Below are 22,899 nucleotides of genomic sequence, written 5' to 3' on the forward strand. Positions count from 1 at the left end.
CTCATTCTTCACATGTGCCTTTATTTTGTGATAACACATCAGCCTTGTATATTGATGCAAATCCCATTTTCCATGAACGGATGAAACATATCAGGATCGATTCCCACATTGTAAGGGAAAAAGTGTTGAACAAGACTATACATCTGCTGCCAATATCCTCATCTCTACAGTTGACTGACATCTTCACAAAGCCTCTGCCTCCAGCTTCATTTCACTCATTAATCAACAAGCTTAGCCTGCTTAATTTCCACATACCAGCTTGTGAGGGTTGTTGAAGTGTCATCCTCAAGAGAAGAACAGAGCCCATATCCATAGTCCAAAGAATCAGAATGATCCAAGACCAATTCCAAATGTCACTTAGTTGTTTTATTCTTTTTTATTCACCTTTCCTTTTTTAGTACGTTAGATAGTTATAAGTTGTTAAATTTGTTTTCTGTTTTTCTTCTTTTAGTAAGTATGGTTTTGGTTTCACAATATAGTTTTCTTTTTATCATCCATTCTAATCATCTTGAAGTATTAATCAATAATCAAGAATAGAAGAGTCTTTCTGTCTTGCCACTATTTCTTCTTCCTTCAAGGCTAAGTTCCTTTATTTATTGTTCCATGGAGAGCTTCAGTTTCAACAATTTGGTGAAGAGAACAGGGCCTTGATGGAGATCATACGAACATCTTCGTCGACTTTCATTATCTTCTTGATTTTGGCTAGAGGGAGTTGGTGGTTTATGAAGTCGTTGGCGTGTTAGATCTCTTGGTGTTGATAGGTCCAAAAGAGTTGGAGTTGTTATTGTTGTTGCTGGAGGAGGTAGTGGAATGAAGAGGGAGGAAGAGCATGTGGTTGCGGTTGGTATGAGGTTGATTGGGTTTGTTGGTTGTTCTCCATTGGAGGAGGGAGTGAGTGAGTGTTGTTGAGTTTCAAGGGTATGATTTTTTATGAAAATGGGATTTGTGTTATATTATTGGGACTTTGATGGAATTTGAGTGGAAACTATAGAATTATAGATAAAGCAACAGAAATCTAGTGGTGTAAGACCTTATTAGATCTCGAGAAAGATTATGAAGTTAGTGATTTGATTCCTATGAGTGACACTTATTGGGAGCAAGGTAGTTAAAATCGCGTCTCTACTTGTGAAATCGCATGAGCTTACGCGTTGAGTAGCAATGGTCGTACTTGATCCCAGAAATGTGTTATGGAGTAGGTAAATTTGTGGAATCGCAGTTTTAGGACGTAAATCATTGGAACCGGCATGTTTACCATTTCTACTTTGTGGTTGTGCAACTGTTGGGCCTCGACCCTTTTCTACAACCTGGGTCAATAAAACCCTAAAACCCAGTCCACTATTTAATCATTTTCTACAGTCAGGTAAGTTTTCACAGTTTTCCCTCTCCATTCACGTATTTACTTTTCTCCCTTCCCCATTTATTGTTCATCTTCTACCTTCAAATTTACTATTCATCTTCTTCTCCATTCACAATCACCATTCATAGAAGAAAGAAGAAGTGCACATTTTTCTACTCACGGAACCCTTTTCTCCTCACGGAACCCTTTTCTCCTTCATTTCTTCTTCTCCCTTCTTCATTCACAGTCACTGTTCAGAACCCATTCCCCTCATAAAACACTTCTCTCCTAAAAAAAACCTTTTCCCTCACAGAACCTGTTCCCTTCACAAAACCATTTTCCCCTCACAATACCCTTTTCAACTCACAAAACCATTTCTCCCTCATAGAACCCTACTACCATTTTCTACCCACACTTATACACGTTATAGTCACTCACCCCTCAATCATTCATTACATTTGGTTTATCAATTAAAGTGCACATGTTATACCTAGTCTACCAATCACCCTTCAAAATTATTCATTGCACTTGGTTTATTATTTAAATAAACATTGCACAGTTTCTTGTGGTTTTCTCCACAGAAACTTTGATTATTAAATTAAAATATTCACTACTCCTTCGTTACTATTTTAAGTAAACACTATTTCAATATGTCTGGAGAAGGCAACTCAAATTCAATTCCAACTATTGGAGGCTCAAGTGCTGCTTTTGAGTCCCAAAACAGTGCTTCTAAAGTGTTACCCAGGAATGCATGTGGGAATAAAAGTGACATAGCATGGAATCATGGAATTGTAGTTGATGGAAGTAGAAAAATACACTACAAATATTGTCAAGAGTTTGTAAGCGGAGGAGCATATAGGTTGAAGCATCACCTAGTTGGAACTATCAAGGATGTTGAACCCTGTATTGTTATGAGTGATGAATTAAAGAAGAAAATGTTATTGATTGTTGTTGGTTTACAACAAAACTTGATTAACAAGTCCAGATCATTTTTGAGTGAGGAGAAACAACCTAAAGTTGGTGAAAAGAGGAAAGAAACTGAAAACATGTTCAAGAGGAAAAAGATTAGCACTCAAGTCACCATCAATAATATGTTTAAGAATGTAATCAAAGAGGAAGCAAATCAAGCCATGCAAGGTGTTTTTACAATAATGTCATTCCGTTTAATGTGGCAAAAAGTGATTAATACTTTCAAATGTTCAAGTTGGTTGTGAAACATGGCCTAGGGTTCAAGCCTCCCTCCTACCATGAAATTAGGGCCAAATATTTGAAGGAAGAGGTTAAGTTGACTACTGTTAGGCTTGAATCTTTAAGATTATAGATGAAGTTTTTGTGGAGATTGGGGAAGATAATGTTGTTCAAGTTGTGACAGACAATGCATCTAAATGTAAAGCTGTTGGAGAGATGTTGATGGAGAAAAGGAAAAACTGTATTGGACACCTTGTGTTGCTTATTGTATTGACTTAATTTTGGAGGAGTTTGAGAAGAAAATTCTCATTCATGTAGACAAAATTTATAAAGGTAGAAAAATTACAACGTTTATTTATGCAAAGACTTCTCTAATTTCTCTTTTGCAACAACAGGCAAAAGGGGGAGATTTAGTGAGACTGGACCTCACTCACTTTGCCACTTTATACTTAACTTTGGATTGCCCTAATGATAATAGAACAAGTTTGATAAGAATATTCACATCAGCAGAATGGAAGGCAACCAAATTTTCGAGGACACATGATGAGAGATTGATTGAGGATGTCGTGTTGGATACGGAATTTTGGAAGAGTATTGTTTTTGTTTTGAAAGGTGCATTTCCATTAAAGAAAGTTCTTCGTTTGGTTAATTAGATGACTATAAGAAGTCACCGATGGAATTAATATAGGAAGCAATTGGATCAAGGTAAAGAAAATATACAAATTGATTATAATGGTGTTGAGGATAGGTAACATTCATGTATTATTTACAACTAATATTCATGTATTAATACTTTTTTGCTCTATATTTCCATATGACATCATTCTTTATGATATTATTTATAGTTATATGCCTTCATGGAAAATTATTGATGATAGAGGGGATAGACAATGTCATAGAGTTACATGTCACAAGATATTTTCTTAACCCTCCATTACATTATGCTCTAGGGTTTACTGTTGATCTTGAAGTTAGAAATGGATTGTTTGATACCATAGGAAGGATGGTACTTGATATTCAAGATCAATCTAAGATTGTTATTCAGATGGATCATTTTACAAATAAACGAGGCTTATTTGGTAAGCCATTGGCTTTGGAAATGGTGAAGTAGAAGACTCCAACAGTTTGGTGGGATTTTTTCGGGGATGAAACACTATAGCTTAAAATTTTTGCTCTTTGTGTACTAAGCTTCATGTATAGCTCCTCTGGATGTGAGTGTAATTGGAGTGAATTTGAAATGGTATGAATTTAAATGAATTGTATTTCTATTGATTATTTGTTTATGTCCATAGAAATGTAAGCGTAATTATATTTATATTGACTATTTGTTTAGGTCCATATCAAGCGAAAAAATAAATTAAAGCAAGAAACAATGAACAATGTTATTTTTGTTATGGCCAACTCAAAATTATCCAAAAAGAAGCAAGCTAAGAAGGGTATCGAAATAATTATTGATGACATCCCATCCGAAGATGAGTGGATCATGGAGCACAATAATGATGATGAAGATCATTTGGATGACACAGAAGGTGATGGGATGATATGACGAGAGAAATCTTTGGAGAAGATATTGGGGAAAACATAGACGATGTTGAAGAAAATAAGGATGAAGCCCCTTTGGAAGATGATTATAGAGAGTTTGATGTGAATGATTTGTTAAATTAGATTTAGTTACATTTAGACATATTATTTGATATTGGATTTAGATTTGGAAGAATGTTTTTAGAAAATTTGTGCAATGAAGTTAGATTTGGAATTATTTTTTTATCAAATGTATGCTTTGAAATTGGATTTGGAATTATGTTTCTAGTAAATTAAGTTTGGATTTGAATTTACGTTTACTATTTTGTATATATAAAAATTTATTTGCATATTTCTCTATTGTTAAGTAGGATCTTACGAGTCATGTTATGGTCATATGTTTACGATCTTTAACTACTCTCTCGATCCTTAGTAAAATCTCGATTTTGACTATCTTGATTGGGAGGACCTGAAAGAGATTAGTAGTAAGAGACTCTTGGTAGTACAAAATAAAAGACAAACACATTGTGCCTCGGTATCTTTACTTATCCACTACCTTCTTTTTTTACTATGTTCATTCATGGGAGTTCATTAAGAAGGAAAATTAAGATAGTTATTTTAGTCGAAGAGTTTAATATATATAAATTCTCACTGTAAAGATTTGTTATTTATTTATATGTATTATTTAGTTATAGTTAAAAGCGATGTTAGTTGAATATAAATAATGGATAATAAAATGACACTATAGAAAGCTTTTACCTTTGTTAGTGCATTCATCACTTCTCTTAATTTAATATATTTAATATTATATGTATTTTTTCGAGAGGATGGATTCACTTGCTACAAGAGTAAGTTGTTTAAACTTACTTCACATCCTAGCCATCAATTCTAGGGAAATTCAATGATTTGAATTAGTGAGTAGATCTAAACTATTAGATTTCCCTACAATTGATGGTTAGGATAGAGAGTAAGTTTAACTCTTGGAGTAACTGAATCCTCACTCTTTTTCCAAAGTAGCATTTATAACTATCCAATTATGCACTACTTTTATATTTTTACACTTATTATGTGTATGATTGCATTGAGAATGATTTACTGGGTTCTCTAAAGAAAAGTCAAATGACATCATATTACGATTTTATGTAATTCATTTTAATTTTCATTGTTTATTTAGAACCTCAAAATGGACTTATATATATACTTTACAAGTAATAGAGAATGAATTGCTTGATAAACAAGTAACAACATATTGGTCAACTAACTAATTTAACTACTTATCCAACGACTATATTGTAACCATTAGGGATGGCAATGGATCTGGTTGGGTTCAGGTAGTGCATTACCCAGACTCGCCTCGTTGCTTCATTTTTGGATCCAGACCTGCCCCAGGCCCATGCTGATACCCACTGGGTTTGCTACCCACGGCTCCTTGGGTACCTAGCGGATCTGTGGGTACCCACAAATTAAAAAACATTAAAAATAATTTTCAGAAACTTGTGATTTTGTACTTGTTTACTACAATCTTATATGTTATTTAGGTAATCAACAAGAGAAAAAATAAAAAATAATTCAAAGTTTTAAACACATTTTAAATTAACTATTTCAACATTATGACGTAAAATTGATTTAATAAGAATTGTTCAATTAATATAATATTATTTTATCCATATCAATTAATAATATAACATCGCATTACTACTTAACAATGTAACATACTGTTTAACAACATATCAATTATATTTATGAATTAACAATATAACATTATGGATCACCATTATATATACTAGTGTGTACAGGCACTTCGTACCTGCCGACGAATATTGTGTGATATTACATATTCAATTTTTATATATTTCATTTTTTGAATTAGAATGTATTTGTTGTGTTTGGTGTACTTTATATTATATTTTTTGTGTTTATGATAATGTATTGGTGGTAGTTGCTTAGGATTACATAGTTTTTTTGTAAAAATTAAAGGATCCACATATTCCACATCTTAGGCTTATCCATCAAATATAGGAAAATTTGATGGTATAGATCTACTCACTAATTCAAATCATTGGATTTCCCTAGAATTGATGGCTAAGATGTGGAGTAAGTGGATCTTCTCCCATATATATAAATATATATGAAGGAATAGCGAGTCCGGGTACTCATAGGTCTAGGTACATCATTACCCGGACCTAGACCCATCCAATAGCGAATCTTAAAATATCGGATCTTATTACCCACGGGTCCAAAAACACGGACCCAGACCCGACTTGTTACGGGTATTTTTGGCAGGTACCCACAGATTCGGGTACCCATTGCCATCCCTAGTAACCATATTACGAGTAAAACAAACGTGAAAAACTTCTAGAAACAAACCAAAGAAAACAAAATGAATCAAATAAATACAAGAAAATAGAAATAGAAGTAAACTAGATAACCCATAGCTCGTTCTAGGAGGCATGGTGAAGTCGTGGATAGCAGACTTAATAGACATGCTGGTATTGTCCTAAAATACTTTTAATACTTATACAATTTAAAATTATGCCCTTATGCACCACTCATTCTATCTTTTCAATACATTTTTATTAATTATACATAATTAAAATAAGTTTATGAGATCCAATAAGTATGATAAAAAATAATCTTTTAAATAAGTATTTTTTTACTATCAATGGTGCTTCTCATTTTTTGGGTAAGAAATTAATATTTTTGGGTTCGTGGTTGCCCCTCCCAACAATTGTTGCTCCTAGGAATTAAACCCTTGACTTGTTGTTCTGGAGACTTAGTTAGGTCTTACACTACTAGACCAATTTTTTTTTAAATGAGTATTATAAATGGAGAGAGTGAAACTCTTTAAAAAACGGATCAAGGCACACTAAGAAAGAAATAAGGTATAAAAACGACTATACCTATAAGGAGCATATAGGAGAGATTGGTTTATTAGTTATTAGATGTTATTTTTTAACAAAAAAATATTAGACATGGTATAGAAATAAATCAACCTAACTAGCTCATTTTGAAACTCAAACTACCGTAGTTTGGAACCCAAACTTTTGAGAAACACTCTTCAGAAAAGGATGTCTCTCTATCCTTATCCAACCACATAACAATTGAGCTGAGATATTTATTGAAGCAGGGTTTGATTCCGCAATTATTCTTAGGACCAGCAAAGTTTCAAGCCAATTCTATACTTTTAAAGATCTCTCGTACCTCAATTGTGACAAAAAAACAAAAACCATTGTGAAGACCAAAATTGAAGACCCATCTTCCATTCCTATTTAATGAAACTGTCACACCCAACAATTCATAATCTCCATTTGTATTTATTTTGAAATCATTTGATAAGGAGTTCATTTTGATACTAATCCCAACACGCTTATCCATGGTCTCCCAAGCCTTTGAAATATTACTAGCATACTCCAATATTCTCCTCATTAGTTTATAAGGCCAATCAAACTCCTTGTTACATATGTTTGTTTCCCCATATCCAAAGTAAATAGTAAGAAGACATGAAGATTTTCTTTTAGTAATGATAACTACTGTTGAGATTACCAATTATCAAAATTTTCAAATTGATGGAAAATAAATTATTAGACAAAGGAGATAAAAGTGCCCCAACATTAATGAACTTGGCAAGGCAAGGCCAATTGGCACGGTAGCATTGATATTGGCATGAAATAGATGGCATAGGGCCAGTGTCAATGGCGCACAAGCAGTGCCAATGGCACAAAATTATGGCACACAAGCAGCGCCAGTGGCATGGGCGCGAGTCATTTTGGGGCGGACAAAGGACAAGTTGGCACAATCACTAGCAAGGATTCTAGCACGAGCATGAGCCATTTTGACACGATCACAGTCAACCAATCTGGCACGTGTACAAGGCACTCTGGCATGTTCATGGCAAGCAATCTGACACAAGCACAGACCAAGTTGGCTCGGTCAATGGCACGAGCCAAGGCGCAATTATGAGGTGGTTATTCATCTAATGAACCACCTTAGCTTATATATAAGGGATTTACTTGATGTACATTGTTATTAATCATTTATTCAATAAAAGTTTTAATTCACTTTTCAGTTCAATTCAATTTTCTCTTTTCTTTTCTTTTTCTTGGACGCGAATTACTCATTCTTCATTTTTTCCCTCACTTTTTCACATAAATCATTTAACTTGGTCAAATTAATTTAGAGGTCATATATGGGTTCCATTTAAACAACCTCTTAACACATGCAGTGTTGTATTAGCCATTCCAATACAAGATTGAAGAAACTAATAATTAATATTAAAATTACTTGATTAAAGTATTTATTAAATTTTATTTTGTTGATGATTAATGAAAAAGAATATCACAATGAATGGACACTAGTTTTTTATTTATTAAAATTTCATGTTATTCCTTCTCAATTGGACCAACTCACCTTTTTTCTCCCCTTTACTCTCCATTTGCTGCATTAGGTCCTTCTATTACCAAAACAAGTAAATTATAACCTGCAAATTCTTCCATATAAACATAGTTAACCAAATTAAAGAGAGCCAATAATAGATAACTGACCAACTTTCTTTTCCTCACCCATCATTAGATATGGCTCTTTTAAAATGGGTTACTTTAAAGAGTGATGATTCACAATTCACCCTTTATATTATTTAAAATGCATTAAGATTTCAACCTGTTAAATGTTAAATGCGTGGATACACTTTCACTTTTTACTTAATTTGCACTCAAACTCACTTTAAAGAATCTTGTTCCCTCTCATGAATCTTGCCTATGTACTCTTTCATTTTAGTAATTTAATGTAGAGGGGTCAACTTACTCCTAAGTTTAAAAAATCTGTTCCATATCCTAGTCATTCATTCTATGAAAATCTAATTGTTTAGATCTACTAACTAATTTAAATCACATGAACTATTATATTTTTATAGAATAAATGACTAAAATGTGGAATATTTTTTTTTTTAACTTTACTCCTGGAGTAAGTGGACCCCTCCCACCTACTTGTCCCATCCCATCTCCCACACTTATAGTATGGCAAAAGTTTCATGCATGATTAGTTAAGACACATAGATATTGTACATTAATGTAATGAATAATGAGATATATTATGTACTCTAGCATTAAAAAATATACTATATAGACATGTGGAAATAAATATTATGTGGATATCGATTATGAAAGTTCAAATATAATGAAGTTCTCATGTAATGGGATGAATGACTCTAGCATGCAAAAGATTGTGATAAATATAAGCTAGCATGTAAGATTGATAAACAAAAGAGCTATTTGAGGATGTAAAGTATTAACATGGAAAATTCTTAAAGAAAAAGGAAAAATAACACAACACTGCAATCTTAAGAAAGACACCGATATGTCATTAACCAACAACACGAGAGATCATTGGGATGGAACTAAGAATCCTAAACCGATCATTATTGGAAACTCTTAAGTTTAGCCAAAAAATTTGCACAATTATTACCTTCCCTAAAAGTGATCATTGGGACAGAACTAAGAATCCTTAACCGCTCATTATTAGAAACTCTAAGTTTAGTCAAAAAGTCTACACAGCTATTACCTTCCCTAAGAGTGTGATCCACATTTAGAATCCACCTTTCTCATAGGATTAGGGTGAGCATGGTTTGGTTTTTGGTATGCAAAACAAAACCAAATTGAGTGATGGTAGCATACTTGTGTAAGTGCATAGTCTTTCATGGATGCAAAATGAACGCATCCCTAGGTTCCTAAAGCAGCTGTCACCAACATTTAGAACAAGCTAAGAATTCATGGTGAGCTAAACACATTTTCACTTAAACGTTCACATGGTATCAAGAGCCTCTTATGGCTAAACCTCTTCCACCACATTTTTTCGCTTATCACCTCCACATTGACCGACATTCTTCGCACATAGAAGTAAGCAAGACTATCATTGTAAACTTAAAGCAATAAGTGAACAATCATGTTCAAACCAGAAGCTATAAGGAGAAATTTTCAGCACATTGTTCAAGATCGGGAGCACATTTTTTGTCTTACAAAGTATCACTTAATATGATTGATCAGAAAATACTTAATTATTAAACTTCTAACTTAAATATATATTTTTTAACTAATCACATCGAGTGACATATGAAGTGACACATTTTATGAGACAAAAAATATGCTCCCCTCAAGATATAACAAGTTGTGAAGATTCGTCAATGTAAGATTTCTTTTATACCATTAAAATAAAGGTAAACCTCTCCACTCGAATGAGCTAAATGATGCTGAATAATATTATAGACTCATAAAAACTGCAGTATCTAATGTAAATTGGCATTCTAGACAGGCTTAGATACGGCTGAAATTAGTCCGTAAGCAAAACAACAAAAGCTGCATAGTTGGTCTCTGAAATGCAGAAAAGATCAGTCTCTACTTATATCACAAAATATAAAATAAAACTTAGAGATTCAAATGGGGCTCAAATTCATTTCTTTGGACGCCTTCGCTTGTATACAAACTTAACCTCAGGACAGCTTTCCTTCCTCTCCATTGCTTTGGCCACCTCCTTTTCTGCAACAAGTTCAACAGCATCCTCACTCGAATTCACGCCGGGCTTCGGTTCATCTGCCAATGGTTTCTCAGTTGTCATTTCTTCCTCTGCAGCTTTTGTGGCTGTCTGGAGAAGCTCCATGGGTATAGCAGCAGGATCAAGCTCCAAGCAACCACTAGGAGCATTATGACCTTCTTGATCAGTAAGCAAGTATGAAGGAACCTGGTGTGAGAAACGAAACATCTCCACCTTTGGAATATTCCAGAATTTTCCTGGATCTGCATTTCGGGAGAATACTGTCTTGAAACCTGCAACTTTAACAAGCGGGGCAACATTTGTACCTTGATCCGCACTGTAGTCATCAAGCACTTCCACCATGTCATACTTATGTACGACTTCATCTTTGGTAAATTCATTCCAATCAGAAGACCAGTTTCGATACAGAGCCCAAACATCCCCCTTCTTAGGATATATATGTATAAGCCCTCTTGAACCTTTTGTGCAATTAACCCTGTGCGAGAAGGAATTAAGAGAGGTAGAAAAATCACGCCTACCAACTTGTAAATCCCCAACAGTCTTGGTGAAGCCAGCACTGACCCACTTAATTGGGGCCAATTCGTCATTGGTCATAGAGCTAAGCCAACTAATCCGCATTTTGAAAGGTTTCTTTGAGATCACACGGTTGATTAAAGCATAGAAGCGTGGCATGCCATCATCATCATCATAGACAGCCCAAATTTCATTCTTACCAAAGGCGTTTTCAATACGGTCCCCATCGAAATCATGGAAATCTGGGTCTGCAACACTCATGGTGAGAAACTCAGTAACTTCTGAGTCAGCAGAGAAACACTTATTGCCTATGGTCTCAGAATCAACCAATTCTGGGGCAGCATGTTTTACCCCACTTGTAGTCCTCTCTTTGTTCACTCTGATTTGCACATCAGTGTTCTTTCGCTTTAGTAGATTTGTGGGTATAGAAGCAGCCTTCCATTCCTCAAGCTTTGCACGGATATCCTTTCGTGCCTTTTTGCTCAACATGATCTTCCATTGCAGCTGTGATACATCCCTAGTACCATTCCGTTTGCAATATCTAGCAGCATTATCCTGAGATGCGAATTCATTAGCAAATCTTCTTCCTCCATTTTGACATGCAATTTTGGCTTCCATGCCTCTTCCATCACCATGTACTTGATTTTCATCTGTGCGCCTTATTTTCCTTGAACTATCTGCTATCAAAACAGAATTTGGACCAAAACAAGGGGATTTGGAAGATGAATTGGCAACATTTCTCGCACCAGCATGAGTTTTCCCAACAATGTCCTCCTCCCTGATGACAGGTGTTGAATCCTCATACCGTCTCTTCAAATTCTCAGATGACATTCCATAAACACCAAGAGCTTCAGCAGCAGAAGAAGCTGGAACCAGTACACTGGAAATACCACCAAGCATAGAGAGATGACCTGGCCAAAGTGATGAGTTGACAGCATACATTGGGGTCCTTCCGAAAGCATGACAGTATGTTTCAGTTCTGGTTGAGTTGAAGTTATGTTCCATCATAGGAGTAATTCTTGAAGTGGATGACTCATTTCTGTATACAGATGGGGATAGTATCTCAACAGCCAAAAAGGGCTGATGGCAGATGACGCAGATAAGTTTGCAGTTGATAAAAACATTATGGTACTCAAATTCTATCCCGCAGGACTCGCATGTGGTCCAAAATGTCTGTTTCAATGTCGCAGGAAATACTGGAGTAGGAATGGGGGGAGTACCATTCATATGATCTCTATCCTTGTGGTTGGGAGTATTCAATATATTATTATTACACAAACCAATCTGATAAGCTGGTATAGAAGGTTTCCCACCTGGAATTTCTTCATATTTGCCCCATGAATTACGGTTTTGGTCATAGATGACTTTCATGCCTTTATCAGATAATAAACTACATGCATGTGTGATTAGTTTATATGCGTCGGCAGCACCTGCAGATTTATTTTTATTGGGGTGCAGCACACGAGCCAGTTTCCGATAACATCTTCGAATTGTTGCGTCATCAGCCAAGGGATGCACGCCAAGGACCCTGTACCAATCAACTTGCCCATTGACTCTTCTTTCAGCAGAGAAATTCACCTCAATGACTGCCAGCAATTCACGAAGGCCAGCAAGATTGGGATCCAAGTCTCGAGCCCTCATTGCAGATATCCTTGCCCCACCATAGTCCTTCTTTAAAAGCTTCTCTTCTGCAAGCTCTTTAGCCTTTAAGGCATCATCTTTATTACATTCCATGATTGCAAGTTTGTTTCTCCAAACGGCCACTAATTACTCTTCTTTATTGCCTTCCCTAGAAGTACACACCAGTACAATATCAACAATGAGAAAGGACTTCACTAAAACTGGAAAATAATCGAAAGTGGCAACTAATTAGGAACGTGAAAAAGGAAAAAATCAAAGAGATAACGATATAATGGAATCATAATAAAATACCAGGAATAATGATTAATGGTTAGCAGATAATGGAATGATATGTAGGGCTTATTTCAATCGGATAATTTAGTTCCCAAAGTTCTGCCTAAATAATCAACTAAATGCAAATTGAATGTACGCATTCGAGTACTGAAATTCCGAAACAAACATTATGATATCATGTTAGGTTTCCAACATATTCTCAACTCCATTACCATCTTCCCAACCACAATCCAAGGACCAACTAAACCCTGACTGATTAGAAATATAAAAATAATTTCAGAGGATAACAAGAATGAAGAATCATGACATAATTTCAGAATACATAAAAGACCAAACAACAGTTTCATTGATCCTCTCAGTATTGGCACAATAAACCAAATAATGCTTCTCTTATAAGTATTTCTCACTCACACAACTTCTCCAACGAATAAGTTTTAACAAATAACCACAAGCAGCAAAAATGCGAAACCAAATTCAGAATTTGACTTTTAAAAGAATAAATTATTGTTGCTCATGCTGCCCTTCAAATGAACAAACAACAATCACAAGATATGAAAGAGAAACATAAATCACTGCTCATGATGCCCTTCAAATGAGCAACACAACAACCCTAATAAAAGAGAAACCAAATTAATGATTATCAATCAAGACCCCTAAAAATATAATAAAATTAAGGTTTTTAACTTTCCCTAACAATGCAGTTGTGGTTCGCAATGGCTGAGAATCATTCAAACAAACCCCACTGTTGTGATTGTCATAGAACGCATATCTGGTTCGGTTACAATTAAAAAGCATCACAAAAGAAAACATCGTCCGGAATGAAACACAAAATCAAAATCCTTTCATTTTGATTTTTGTTCCAACAGAACCATAAAATCAACTACTGCAACTACAGAGTACAGATTACAACCTAATAAACTACAAATAAAATATAACAAAACAAAGAATCTAAAACATGCATTTGGTTCAAATTTAAAGGAAGCAAGGGGGTCAAGAGGCCTAACCACATGAAGGGGAAACAAGAATTTGAGTTGAAGGAGCTGCTTCTTTTTACTTCTGGGTGATTTAGAATTAAGCGAAATTGGGATCTGATCAGAGTTTCAAAGCTTACACCTTCTCTGGGCGGCGCATGTTTGGCCAGATGGCAAGAGAGAAGTTTTATACTATTTCTCATTCATCCACTTGTCAATTTTATTTTATATTTTAAAATGAGTTAATAACATATCCAAATTAATTTTTTCAACACATTAATCAAATAAAATAAAAGGTAAGATATATTTAAAATGTATAATTATAACATTCCATATATTGAGTAATATTATATTTGTGAACCGCAGCGTAGGTTCAATGAACGCAACGTGTAAAGTTTGTGGATTTTTTAATATTTAACTGATGAAATGAATATATTTTTTCCTTCCTTTCAGGGTTTCAAATCTAATTATGGTTTAATTTTAAATCGGGTTAATTGCATCAAATTTCCTATACAAGGTAAGTTTAATTGGAGATATATCTTCAAGGATAGGAAAATCTAATGATTTCCATTTAGGGCATCATCTTAACATTTCTTCGCTCTATATGAGAATTGTACATTAAGACTATGCCCCTCTGACATGTGTTTTGAACAGCTATCAATGACTGAGCATACTCTTAAAAAGTGAACAAGGATCCTATCCATCACTGGAGAGGGGCAAAAATACATGTTTTTCCTTTTGTTTCCAATAACAAAAGTGTTATTTCATTGTATATAAAAAGATAAAAGTGTCATCTCATGTTATGGTTTTCTTTGTTTTGGTAGTATTTGCCACTCCAGTACCGGCAAAAATGTTATTTCATTGTATATAAGATTATAAAAGTGTCATCACATGTTTGTTTTTTTTCTTTGTTTTGGTTTCTCCAGTACCGGAGAGGATGCTTACTCAAAAAATGGCCTTTTATCCAGATAAATCTTATTCTCTAACACATTAAAATTGCAAGTAAATGCATCAAATATATATGGTAGTTTCAGAAACATAAAAGGGAATAGCATTCAAGTTTCTTGTGTTATATAATTTCTATACATGATTGGAATCTAAAATAGTAAAAAATGCTGAAATAGGATCACCTTAAATTGAATGTTACGATCTAAATCAAGAAATCTTACAAAGTGGAGGCAATAGCCGATGGTGAGTACGAGGATTGGGGCCTCGGTAGAGAATATGCGAACATCCTCGTCGGGTTTCATGATGCGGGAGAAGAGGAAGTGGTGGTTGTTGAAACCGTTGAGATTGTGTTGATGGAGGCGCGTGGGGTTGGGGTCGGTGCGAGAGCGATTGGATTTGATGGTTGGTGTCCATTGGAGGAAGAGGGTGTGTGTTCTTGCTGTTGTTGAGGTTTGAGGGTTTCATTTTGATGGGGATGGTGAGAATGAGATAGAATAAGTGTTTTTTCTGTTTTTCCTTCTCCTTTGTGATACCACTATTATTTTCTCTATAGTCTATAGTCTATAATTCATATCAAGGTATTAAATCTCAAGCCAATGTACACATTGGACCTTTGGAAATGGAAATAGTATAGGTAAAATGTAAGATAGAAGATAGGATAGTGTGGATTATGATGAGGTATTATTTCCTTAATACATAATGATGATATTCATGTTGAATGGTGGTCTAGTAGGTGGGGATTGCTGTCCCAAAATAGTGTGTCACTCCATGTGATATTGTTTGTGATTAGTTAGAAAAATAATTAATTATTAAAATTTTAATTTAAATATATTTTTTCAACCAATCACAAATAGTGGTACATGGAGTGGCACATTTTGTGGTACAGCAGATGTACTCCTTATCTAGTATGATGGTGGTGACATTAAGTTTGAATTGTGACAATATGGGGAAATGTAATATTATACTCATTTTCAACATAATTCTGGCAATGGAAAAACACATCAAATAAACCATTTTAAGTTTTATTAATTTTATTGTCTCACTAAATATCATGAGATTTCATTTTTATGTTTTTTCTGTCTTTTTTTAAGGAAGGGTCACGGTAAATCTAAGACATATCTATTGCTATCAATTAACTAGTTGGATTGTGTGCAAACTGATTTAATCTTAGAACTTAAACTATATGGGAAACACTCTAGCTTGCAACTTAGGGTTGTGATCTTGTCCCGTACCCAATGGATTTATTGACATATGGAAATAAAAAATCAAAGGGCTAAATTTTTATTTATTTCTAAATTAAATAATAGAATAAATTATAATTTTCTCTTTGTCCATACAATTTAGTACGAGAGATGAACCTAATTCAACAAGTTAGTCTCTACGTATATTATATTTTCTAAAACTATAAGAAAAGAATATCATCAGAAAATTTAAATATTGATTTTCAATTTAGAATTTTTGTCATTTTTATATTAATTGTAATTAAGACTATATTATTTATTTATAGTGTAGTGAATATTAGTGTTATGAAAATCATATTGTATTCGCCAATTTAACTAGTAGATTGGTCCTTATATAGGTATGATACAACAATTATATCAATCATGTAATCGTATTGGTTAAAATTTGTCAAAATCTACTAATTTTCATTTAAATGATATCGATATACCGACCAAATTTCATTTAAAATTATAAATTTTTTTATGAAAGTGACTTAGTTTTTACCAAAATATTGTTATAAACGATCAAATACACAATTAATATATATGTTTATGCTTCTAAAACATGAACTATCACCCAAAACATACATTTTATTTTAACAAATGTTGTAAACAAAAGTATTTATCATATTTTATATTAACTTTTTAACATTAATGTTATTATATATATATATATATATATATATCAAACTTTAGTGATATGCAATCTAATTAATAAATCATTAGTTGAATTATTATACCATCATATTAGTACTCTAATTGATTTTGATGACTAATATAATATTAATAAAGTGTTGTATATGTATCCTATATTTTAGACATTATTCATGTTTAAGTAGTGTTATAAAACTCGAATCGACTGGTCGGTCCAACTGGTTTGATCTTGAACAAGACATTTGACAGGTCTGAGCCTATCATCTAATCAATTTTGCATCAAAATCGAATTGACTTAGTTTGAATTGGTTAGTTTAAGCCTAAAATCGGTAACTTAGACCCTCGGACAGACCGAGTCAATCAAAAAATGTTTTTTTAAAAACAACCAAAACATGTCGTTTTGAGATGAAAAAATCAAATGTTTTAAACTTATTTGTAATTATGTTTGTCGTTTGTTAACTTATGTTATGACAAAAAACTATTATTATATAATTAAATTTTTAAACTTATTGTGTTCTTTTGTTGTAATTAATGCATACTTATTTGACGATATTTTTATCTTATTTGTGACATTTTATAGTAGTGAAATCTTATTTGTTTGTTGTTTAATTAGGTAAGATAATATATTTAAATTTGGACTAGATAATATTAGCTAATATTACGATTTGTTTTAGAATTTGTAATGTAAATCGAGTCAATCGATCAACTATTGATTCATTAGTCTAATTAGTGACTCATTGATTCAACATCATGATGGACTTATTAACCTGTTTCAACATTGTGTTAATTTGTATCTTAATAGATGCTTTAGAGCATTTGAATAATGTGGTTGATATGGCAAGTAATTTAGGGAGCAAAACAATCATGTTAACTATGTAATACATGTCTCTTCCCACTTTTGTTTAACAATTAAATGGGAACATTAAATTAAAATTAATTAACTACATAAAATTTGATGTAATCAAACTTTGGCATAATGATATTTTAAAAATATTTCTAGAATATGCCTCATTTGGTTTTAATGATTAAAAGCTATATAGATTTTTTATGATATTTGTTTTCTTTTATTTTGTGAAGTTTTACTTATTGTGCATGTGAGTGGGAGTGTGACATTGTGTGTACATGTGTTAAGGATAAGGATGAAAGTGGGGTGGTGTTGGTACATGGTATTTGTTTTAGAGTGACTAGCGTGTCGACAGGCACTCTCGTGCCTCTCAACTCGTTTTTCTATTATTTGTAATGTGTATTTCAAATTAAATTGAATATGAATTAAAAACACTCAATTAAATTGAAAGAACATTTTATAGTATTACTAAAATAATACTCTGAACATTATTGAATAATAATAATATAAATTTTCTTATCAAAAGAACAAAAAAAAGGTTACATAACCATTTGTAACTATATGCATTTGAAGCAAGTATTAATTGAGTGGACATAGTCACTTTTTAAAATCACATTAACCTTTAACTTTAAGAGAAATGTGCAACATTTGCACCAAAAGTTGAAGGTCCAAAGAGTTGAATAAACGACATATTCTTCCACATGAAAGTTAACATTTATGTAAAAGTATTCAAATGTAAAAACAAAATAAGTAGATACCTTATATAAAATCTATTATGCAGGTTTGAGAAAATTTGATAAATAAACTTTTCAATAAGTAATTAAATTAGATAGGTTAGTTTCTACAATTATGGTGCATAATACTATATAATATTTATTTATCAAACTAATTCAATGAAATGATCTGTTTTCATATTGATTATCTCCAAAGTACGCAAACACCTTATATAAATGTGAATCACCTATCCACAAATTGAAAATGGAGTCTCTACATGATTCAAGTATTCAGTTAAATATAAATGTCAACCTTCAATTATGTAATTAACTAATACAATTATTATGTATGGTTAAGAGAAACAACTAAAAAACATAGAAAACGAACTAATTTAAAACAAATAAACCAAGAACACATTATGTGATTAATTTCACAACATAACATCAAATTCTCCATAATAGAAGTGAGTTGTTATTCATTTTTTATGGTGGGATTTGAAGTAGAGCTTAACTTTTTTTAGGACACATTAACTTTTTCAATTCTACATCATATTATTCAGTCCGATATGAGAGACATGAGAAACATCAATCTAACATTAAAATAGAACTATTCTTCTTCATTGGAGTATATATCATAATCAAAAGTTGAACTCCAAACACCAAATAAAAGTGGAAAAAAGGAAAAATAGAAAGAAAAAAGAAGTACCTAAGGCCGGAAGATAACATATTTCACAATGCCACTTCTAGTTTGCAAAGCCTTCAATTTACATATAATAACTAATTCCTATGCACATTGGTAGAAACACATCTATATAGTGTCTGATTCTATGCACATGGGTAGAAGCACAATGTAAGTGAAGGTAAGTTAAGGTGAAAAAGATAGTAAGAGTATCTAGGCATGAAACTTAACCAAAAGTAGGCAAATTATACATACATGAGGTAGAATACATCTGAATATAATATTTAGTGCATACATGACATTTATTAATACATCTCAAAAATTAGTTGGAAGATTGAATAAGGCAGAATTAGATGAAAGGAGTAAATGTTATAAATAATATGGAGGCTTAACTTCTGATATGTTGTCTACAATCCATTCACATTCTCTGCAGAATGTCAAATTGTTTCCATCAATGTTTTATATGATGCAGAACTGTCAAGGAAATTACTGGTAGTAAAAATGGAGAATACTTACATCTAAGACTCCTATAAATTTAAGTTAAGATTGTGGAAATAAGAAAAGATAGAAATTCTTAAACAAACAATCTCTAACGTGAACCTTAAAAATTGAATCAGTGAGCTCGTAATACTAATGGAATAGAGACATGCATTGTATTATGTCACCTTATTAATGACTACAACATTAGATTGAGTTGATAATCATATGAATTGCGTAAATGGTGATGAAATAATCTCGTTCAAAGTTGAAATTAAATTAGTTAATAAATATGAACATAGAGTTTATAAGGAAAGTCATGTTTGTTTGATTGAAACATTTCATCAAACAGGTTTTCTCATAAACAAGTTTTGCTCATAAATATAAATGCAAAATAGATTATTGTTAAAAATTGGGGAAACAAAGAGATACCATATTGTAACAAAGATGAATTTCCAAGTCCAAGTATTTCATCACCATGTAGAGATAAAAATTCAAATAGATCTTTATACTCTTAATGATATGAAATGAAAATGGAAATGGAAAAGGGAATGATTTAAAGGCAATATGAACAAAAAAAGTTGATTTTTTACCTATCTTTTTGCATAATCAATTTTCATCTGTTATTAACTTCAGATGGTGTCTTTGCCACAATTGACAATGCATGTGATCCATATTACAATTTGAAAGGAAATGTATTGGTGATGAAACCTCTGGTTAATGTCAGGAAGAGTGTCTGAATTGCGTTGTCGTGGTGGAATTACATACACCCATTTGTAGAAAATTATTCTCTTAACAACGGCATAGAGATGAAGCGAACCAAAGTAATCTAAGGTGCAATTAAGGGGTGAGAAGAAGAACCTAGAAAAAAATGAAATGAGAATTGAGTGTGAAATTGGGTAAAAAGAGAAACATACGGTTTGAGATTTGGGTGTGGGAGATAATGTGGAAGTTACTTGAGAGAGGGAGTCAAATTTGAAATATCACTTACTTCATCACAATTAATCATTGTATTAGATAATTTAAATAGATTAGTTTTAATTAAAGAATGTGAATGTTACTTTAATATAGAGTAATGGCTAAAATTGGAATAAAAAATTACTCCATTCTTAATAGTTAAAAGTTGTTTTGCCTTTATCTATTTGTATAGATGATATGATATATACTCACTAAATTCTTCAACAAATTATTTTACCGTATAAATCAATCATTAATAAATAAAGTATTAGTTTGTATCATATGTTACTTTCTTGTGGTAGAATAATTTATAGATGATTTAGTAGAATGATATATCATTCTCCTTATTTTTATACTTCATAATAAGAGTAATAATATATTTTCATACTTAATACTCCCACAAATCTTTTCACCAACAAGAAATTGATAAATATCACTTTAAACCAATCGTTAATAAATAATATATATCACTTATTTGTGGTAATAAGTGATTAGTAAAGAGATATATCACTTTTCTCACAATTATATCTATTTCCTTTATTCATAAATAACATATATTTATGACCAAAATTTTCAAATTTAATTATATATTATATATTTAAAATAATTAATATATAAATAATTATTACATAAGTAATAACATATCTATATCAAAAATTCATCCGTTTAGTAAAATTCATTGTAAAATAATAATAAAATAAATTAGATATAAACTTAAAATAATAAAAATTTAAAAAAAGTATATAAATATTAAAAATTAAGTGTGACATAAATTATTATTGCGAGTACATGTTGTCGTCCCTGGGAAAAATTACGTGGATAGTGTAGTCAAACTACACTATCACACGTTTGGTATATGTTTTAAAATATATATGGAAGTAGTGTATTTTTTAGGGAACTCGTGGATGAGATCAAGACTTTGGGGAAGTGGTGGATCAAGAATGCAACTTCTCTGACATATTCTCTTTCCTCCATGGAAGTCGTGTTTCCCATCCACAACTTTCACTTTTTTTTTATACATTTTTTTTATATTGTTTTAAACAATTAGGTAATGAATAAAAATGTATAAAATTTGGTAGTGAATATAATGCAATCTAACCATAATGTATTAGAGTCCTTGTATAAATAGTATATGTCAAAGTTATAAAAAAATAAAAAATAAGTAATGGGTGGGTGTTGAACCATGGACCTCTAAGTTCCCATAAAAACCAAAATCCACTAGGCTACATGGTAGTTTTACTACTAATATACAATGGAAATCGTATTTATCGTACACGACTTCTAAAAAAAAGTAGAAGTCGTGGATGGGAAACACGACTTACATGGAGGAGAGAAAATGTGTTAGGGAAGCTGCATTCCTGGTCCACGACTCCCCCGAAGTCATGGATATCCACGACTTCCCTAAAAACTACACTAGTTCCTTAAATATTTTGAAACATATACTAAATGTGTAATAGTGTATTTTAACTACACTATACACGTAACTTTTTCGTCATCCCTGTGTGTGCTTGTGTTTCTATGTGAGTGCAGTGAGAAATTGTGTGTGCCATGTGTATATGTGTGTTAGTGGGAACTTATGTGAGGTTGTTTATTTGCGTTAAAGTGAGTGAATCTGTGGGTCAGCGAGTGAATCTGTGTGTATACATTGATAGATAAAGTAATACATTAATGCTTCTCTTGGTCAAAGACATGCACTAACATCTGAGAAATATGGTACAAAACGTGAAAAAAGAGAAATATGTGAGAAAGAAGAGTAAAAAAATCTGAACAATGATCTATTGTCTCAAATTATGTATTGACAAATGATAAAGAAACAAAAAACATAAAAAAATAGTGAATGCTTAATTTTTTATTTACATAATATATTTTCATTTGTCTGACCACAAAATTTGAAAATAGATCATTATTTGAAAAAAGATAAGAAATAAAGTAAGTTTTGTATTGTTTGATTTTATAGAAAAAGAAGAGAAATGAATGATTTTTCTTTCTCACATTTTCTACTGTCATTTTCTTCTCAAGTGAGAGGAGAAATAAGTTTCATGGCTCCCACTGTTTTTTTTACTCTCTCATCTCAAACGGGTGGATATCTTTTGTCCTAAGAAGTGTGTCACTTTATGTGTCATTGTTTGTGATTGATTACAAAAATATTTAATTACTAAAATTTTAACTTAAATATATTTTTCAATCAATTATAAATAGTGGTAAATAGAGTGACACAATTTTGTGACAACATATGTGCTCCCATCTCAAACTCCCCCAAAATTCAACTTTTCGCCTCTCATTTTCTTTCTCCTCTCTTAATATGATATCAAATGGACATGAATATGTTGTTCGTACCAATTTTATCACTAAAAAATCAACAAGCTCACAATGATTCCAATTGATGTAAAATGTCTCTTTAATAAGTTTTTTTAAACATTT

General features: G+C 32.3%; 1 protein-coding gene across 4 annotated transcripts; it reads right to left on the reverse strand.

The window, feature by feature from the left end:
• LOC109326913 lies at nt 10,249-15,470 on the reverse strand. 4 transcript variants are annotated; one of them, XM_019559817.1, is made up of 2 exons: nt 15,156-15,470; nt 10,249-12,936 (listed from the first exon to the last, which is right to left on the reverse strand). In XM_019559817.1, the coding sequence occupies exon 2, from the start codon at nt 12,833-12,835 to the stop codon at nt 10,487-10,489; it is 2,349 nt and encodes a 782-aa protein (XP_019415362.1). In that variant the 5' UTR covers nt 12,836-12,936; nt 15,156-15,470; the 3' UTR covers nt 10,249-10,486. The 4 variants fall into 4 exon arrangements, with proteins under 4 accessions (XP_019415362.1, XP_019415360.1, XP_019415361.1 ...); XM_019559815.1 differs by having other exon boundaries at nt 14,020-15,470; XM_019559816.1 differs by having other exon boundaries at nt 10,249-12,942; nt 14,020-15,470.

The sequence above is a fragment of the Lupinus angustifolius genome, chromosome LG14 (genome assembly GCF_001865875.1).
Source record: "Lupinus angustifolius cultivar Tanjil chromosome LG14, LupAngTanjil_v1.0, whole genome shotgun sequence".
Taxonomy (NCBI): Eukaryota; Viridiplantae; Streptophyta; class Magnoliopsida; order Fabales; family Fabaceae; genus Lupinus; species Lupinus angustifolius.

Coding starts and splice junctions, on each gene's coding strand:
- LOC109326913 (XM_019559817.1), bottom strand. CDS start 12,835: ATGGAATGTAATAAAGATGATGCCTTAAAGGCTAAAGAGCTTGCAGAA.